The sequence below is a fragment of the Montipora capricornis genome, chromosome 13 (genome assembly GCF_036669925.1).
Source record: "Montipora capricornis isolate CH-2021 chromosome 13, ASM3666992v2, whole genome shotgun sequence".
NCBI classification, from domain to species: domain Eukaryota; kingdom Metazoa; phylum Cnidaria; class Anthozoa; order Scleractinia; family Acroporidae; genus Montipora; species Montipora capricornis.
The window spans coordinates 20,227,155-20,232,154 of record NC_090895.1 but is presented as its reverse complement, the minus strand read 5'-3'; the positions used below and the strand labels follow the sequence as shown (position 1 = coordinate 20,232,154).

Here is a 5,000-nt window from a genome sequence, read left to right as displayed (position 1 = left end):
CGTCCTGGTTTAATACTGGGCACAATCTTTTAAGTCAATATCCAAGATTGTGCAGTCGGTCTCACATTTGAAGTCGTCAACGCTTTGGCTCTGGAATAAAAGTATTGTAAACAAAAAAAAATTATAAGGTAATTGGATTCGTGTTTTGTTTGTTTTTTTGTCACAACAGGACAAGCTCTAATTATTATTTTTTTTGTTTCAAGCTGGTTATGACTATGAGAATGGTCTTCCAGCTCTTCTCTTTTTTAAAGACCTGGCTCGATACATGTAGCCATCAAGTGACAAAATCATAGCTAAAATCAACAGAGTTTCTTTGAACTTTGGTGAAGCTTGGAGTTCGCCGTTTGGTTACAAAGGCAATACCTCTGGGACCTCTGAGGTTTTTCAGTTATGCGCTCTATCTTAATAAGTAGTTGAACTTGACGTTGAACGTGTGTTCTTTTACAGGAACATTTACTGCAAGAGATTCCTGTCCTTTGAACAAGAAGTAACCACTTCGGACCGCCGTTCATCGTTCAAACATAATTGCAGTTAAGTGTTGTGTACCGTTAGTACAAAACATTCCCAATGCAAAATATTCCCAATGAGGTTCTTGGTTGTTCGGTTATCTTGCCTATTTGGAGCGACGTTGCAGTTGATAACACATCTTTAATTCTTATAGTACATTTACTCACATGCCCCGCACTGAATAAGCGATGACATTTTCACACTTGTGCGCAGCAACATTTCTCCGCGTCGTTAGGAACATCACATTCTGCTCCGTTTTCACAAGGCGTCCTGTTACACACGTTTGGACCATCAACCGCAGGCCTCAGTCGATAAACGAAGTTTGTAAATGCTGCACCCACCTCTCCCACACACTTTTCTGCAGGTGCCTTTCCGTATTGGTCGTACCTTGTAGTGATATTTACATCCGTGAAACAATTACCAAAGTTTTGCACAGCAAAGTATTCGTAGTCCGTGTCACGTGCGAGATGTGCGCATTTTATGACCGCCGCATGTGGATCTGACGAGTTGAATGAAGATCTGAAGCTTGCGAACTTATTCCTCAGCAGACGATTCCGCTTTTTGTCTACAAAGCATCCAAGCGGAACGATTTTTGGAAGCAGTTCTACATGTAAAATGGAGAGAAACGATGATCAGAAGCTCAAAGTGCTACTTCGACCAAAAACGAATAGAATTTACCTCTATAATTTACTGACTTATTTTTTTGCTAATGCAATAGAAAGTGAAGTTAACAGGGGTACTATATTAGTTTACCCAGACGAGCCCCTTTCCTCTTTATGTAACTTTCAGTAATCTAATGATTTCCTGCAATGTTACACTGAAGCGGAAATTAGAGAAAGAAGACCATGAAAATAAGCCTAAAAGAAAACTTAAACTCCAACAAAAAAAGTTACTTTAGACTAGAAGAAAGAATGATTAATTAACTTCAAAATCTACTGAATCTTTTTTCCCCTAATCGTTTGTACCCAAAATAAGTTATTTTTGGAGTCACTAAATTTGGTTCTGAAATGTACAGGCGTCAATTAACAGTTTAAAGTGTTATGGTTGCCTTAGTAACGAAAGATAAAAGACACACACAAAAAACAAGTTCAGGGGCTTCAACGGACTTTTATTATACAAAAATTCTTTGTGTCAGAGATTTGTTCACCTCTCGAGCCCGGTCTCTTTTGCTTGACCGCTTGTTTCCCAAGTCGAGAAACGCGATGACACCGAAACGCAGTTCGTTTCTATCGCTTTTTTCTTTCTCTGTCAATGCTTCAACGCTGATTAAAAAATAATAATAATAATAATTAATCAATCGATTAATAATGATTGATTAATTATGATGGAAAACTAATTTGAGAACAGAAAGAGAGGGAAAAAAATAGATTTTTTTTTTCCTGTGAGCCATAGTAGGCATTGTTCAAGACGTGTATTTGCGCTTTGAAGCAAAGTCGACTTGAGCCGCACTCAAGTGAGGGGTGGACATCAGGACAGTGGTTTCATAAACTATTCATCAACATTACAAAGATAACATACCAAAGGTGTAGACAGCCATGTATTTGCTGTTTCCAATCCCATTTGGACAGCTTGTGTCCCCCGTTGAACCCTTGAGGTAGTATTCCTTCGTTGCGTTCCGCCCGGACCTGCATACTCCTTTACTTCCCAGAGCGAAAAATGTGTAGTTTTTGTCAAAAGCCAACTCTGCGCATTTACCAATTACACTTGACATACTGTTTTGCTGCACTTCATCCTTAAACACGCCTAGGTAGTCTTTCAGAGCATCGTTTGAAGCAACAAAGCAGCCAATTTTTTATATGATGGAACTTGCAATGGAAAAAAATTAAAAAAGACAAGAAGAAAAAAATCGCTTAGTATTACTTCTTGTAAATACAAGAATAAAGGGAACATCGGTCCTTGATGGTAAAAACTTTCATCTCGTAAGCTATGATTAATTTGATTTAGATTCGTTTGAAACGTTGGGTTGAGGAATCCATTCAAGGAAAGTATTACACTGGGTACCGAAAAAGTAGATGAATCTAATCATCAGGTTGGTATTACGCGTGACCTCCCTTTTTTCCCTATTCCAATGGAAAATATTTTTAAAAGCTGCTGTAGGTATTTTTAGCTTCCAGTCCCGCAAAGGAAGCTGTGAAAAGTATTCACGTAATTAATTCATCCCGCTTTGACACCGAGCTACTAAATTTTTTTTGCCGCGTTAACTTCAATAGAATTGATACAATTTAGGTCACGTAAGGGCACTGTAAAAGTCGCATTTAGAGCCCGAAACCATTTTTCCCACCTGGCGGTCATGCCGCGTACTGTCACGAGAGAATGAAAACCTTTCTTTTCCCGACTGAAATTCAATATGGAACTCATGATTAACTGTTCTGAATATGTAACTTTTTTCCCCGGCCAGCACAGCGGTCATTCGAAAAAGAACATGCCAGCTGATAATGTTATATTAACTTACCTTGACAATTTTTTCCATTGCAGCCCTGTTCACAATGGCAGTGATATGACGAAATATCCTGGACATCGTTACTACAAGTGCCTCCGTTCACACATGGATTACTATCACAGGGAAAGATTTGAACTGCAAATAAAAGAAGAAACAATTAGATAGTCATAAGAGCACGGGGTTTGCGGCGAAAGGCCGTGGGAACAGGCCGTGGGAACAGGCCTGCTCCGGTCTGACCTTGTAGCTAAGTCGGCAAAGCAGCGGTGATCTAGCCGAAAGGTCGTGGGCTCAATTCCCACCCTGGTCAGAGTTTTTCTCTTTCTTTGTGTGGGCCCATTCCCATCAGTAGGGCTAACGCTCACATGGTTCGTGTGGGGTGGAAACTTAGCACTTCACATTACACCTTAATCCGCTAAGTCTGTTTATATATAAGTGCTACACGGCCAACGTTTGCAAAAACGTAATCCTTCCTTGTTTTTTTTAGATTGGATTATTTTAAACTGTATTTCATGTTTAAAAATCGGTTTTTGATTGATGACATTTCGAAAAGAAAATCTTAAGATTCGGGAGGTAACTAATATAAATAAGTTGTCACGTTCTTTTTTTTTTATCAGTATATATGTTAACGAAAGAAAACAAAACAAATGACGTCAGCAAAAGTTTCCCTACAAATCCTCCATTAACTCAACTGAACAAAGACAAGAACAGGGTGAGCTATTATCTGGATATCATACAAGCTAGTTACCTTCACAGTTTTTGCCTTGAAACCAGTCCCCGCAGTCACAAACGTATTCAGCTGGACTGTCAGTGTTGCTCAAACATTTTCCACCATTCTGACACGGATTATTCTTGTCACATATCGTTTGGGGAACTGGAAAGGACAAAAAACAAATGCCGTAAGACTAATCTTGAATGATAAAAGAAATGAATCTTCGCAATAAAAACGCTTTTTCTTTGGGTCACACGTTAGCAGTTTCTGTAGGTGTTCCCTCAAATTTTGTTTTGAAAAGTGTACTATCGAAGCCGAGACAGTGAACGACATTAACGACAAACATAACAGTAGGTTATCTTTAAATTTTACTCATGGCGGCGCTCGACTCCCTCCATTAGAATCACACGGTCATGTTTTTTTATGGGCAATTCAGATATGGCATACAAATAAAGAGAGAACTGGGGAATGTGGAGTACTGAATTCGGTTTGCGACCATTTCTCTTCGTGACCTAAGTATGAATTGCATTTAATGTGAAAACTGGCTTATTCCAAACACTTATCATCGAACTTTAAGTGAAGGCGGCTGGTTTATGGGGATCTTTCACTGTGAACTACACGCGTTATCTGCGTACCCTCACAATTTGTTCCATTGAACCAGCTTTTACACTTGCACGAATAGTTGGAGATGTCATTTGGATCGTTGAAACAAGTTGCTCCATTTTGGCACGGGTTGGTATCACATGGGAAGAGTTGATCTGTAAAAAGAAACAACATTAAGACACTGATCTGTGACCATTTAAAAAAAAAAAAATTTTTTTTTTTTACTCTCAGTAAGCAAAAGATAGAACGACACACAAACAAACAAAAACATGTGGGCGGATTGGTTAGTCTAACTAAAACAGACGGCAACAATTTTTTATTGGCTTACCGAACATCTGCAACCTGAGTAAACATTCTGTCTAAACTTTGGCTTAGATTTTAAGTGGTTGCAAGTACTTTTTTTTTTATAATCTTGTTGCAAATTTACAAACTAAGACAATGAAAGTAATCAGGTCTTTTGGGCCAAAGTGGGGCTTTAGTGTTCGCGTGAATTAGCTGAACTGATTCAGGCTAAAACTGAGGGCAAAAAGATCCATTGATCACATGAAGCAAATAAGAATCAGCTGTACTTACTTTCACAATTATCCCCAGTAAACCAGTCTCCGCACTCACAGTAGTACCTCTGTGGATTGTGGAAATGAACTACGCAGGTTCTTTCGTTCTTGCACGGCAGAGTTTCACATACGTTTGGCCCATCAATCGCAGGCCTCAGGCGATACACAAAGTTCGTATATGCCGCAC

The 5,000-nt window shown here is 39.1% G+C and overlaps 1 protein-coding gene and 1 long non-coding RNA gene across 3 annotated transcripts in view; both read right to left on the bottom strand.

Annotated features, from left to right (window-relative positions):
* LOC138028206 (uncharacterized) overlaps window positions 1-5,000 on the bottom strand; it is a 390,617-nt gene that overhangs the window by 169,679 nt on the left and 215,938 nt on the right. The gene's annotated exons all lie outside the window — the stretch shown is intronic.
* Window positions 1-5,000, bottom strand: part of LOC138029479 (A disintegrin and metalloproteinase with thrombospondin motifs 6-like) — a 46,822-nt gene that overhangs the window by 193 nt on the left and 41,629 nt on the right. Inside the window, 7 exon segments of the mRNA XM_068877203.1 lie at window positions 675-1,111; window positions 2,026-2,301; window positions 2,304-2,312; window positions 2,960-3,082; window positions 3,693-3,818; window positions 4,292-4,414; window positions 4,833-5,000. The exon segment at window positions 4,833-5,000 is cut by the window's right edge and continues 267 nt beyond it. Of these exon segments, the coding sequence (XP_068733304.1) occupies window positions 705-1,111; window positions 2,026-2,301; window positions 2,304-2,312; window positions 2,960-3,082; window positions 3,693-3,818; window positions 4,292-4,414; window positions 4,833-5,000 (1,232 nt within the window). The 3' untranslated portion in view covers window positions 675-704.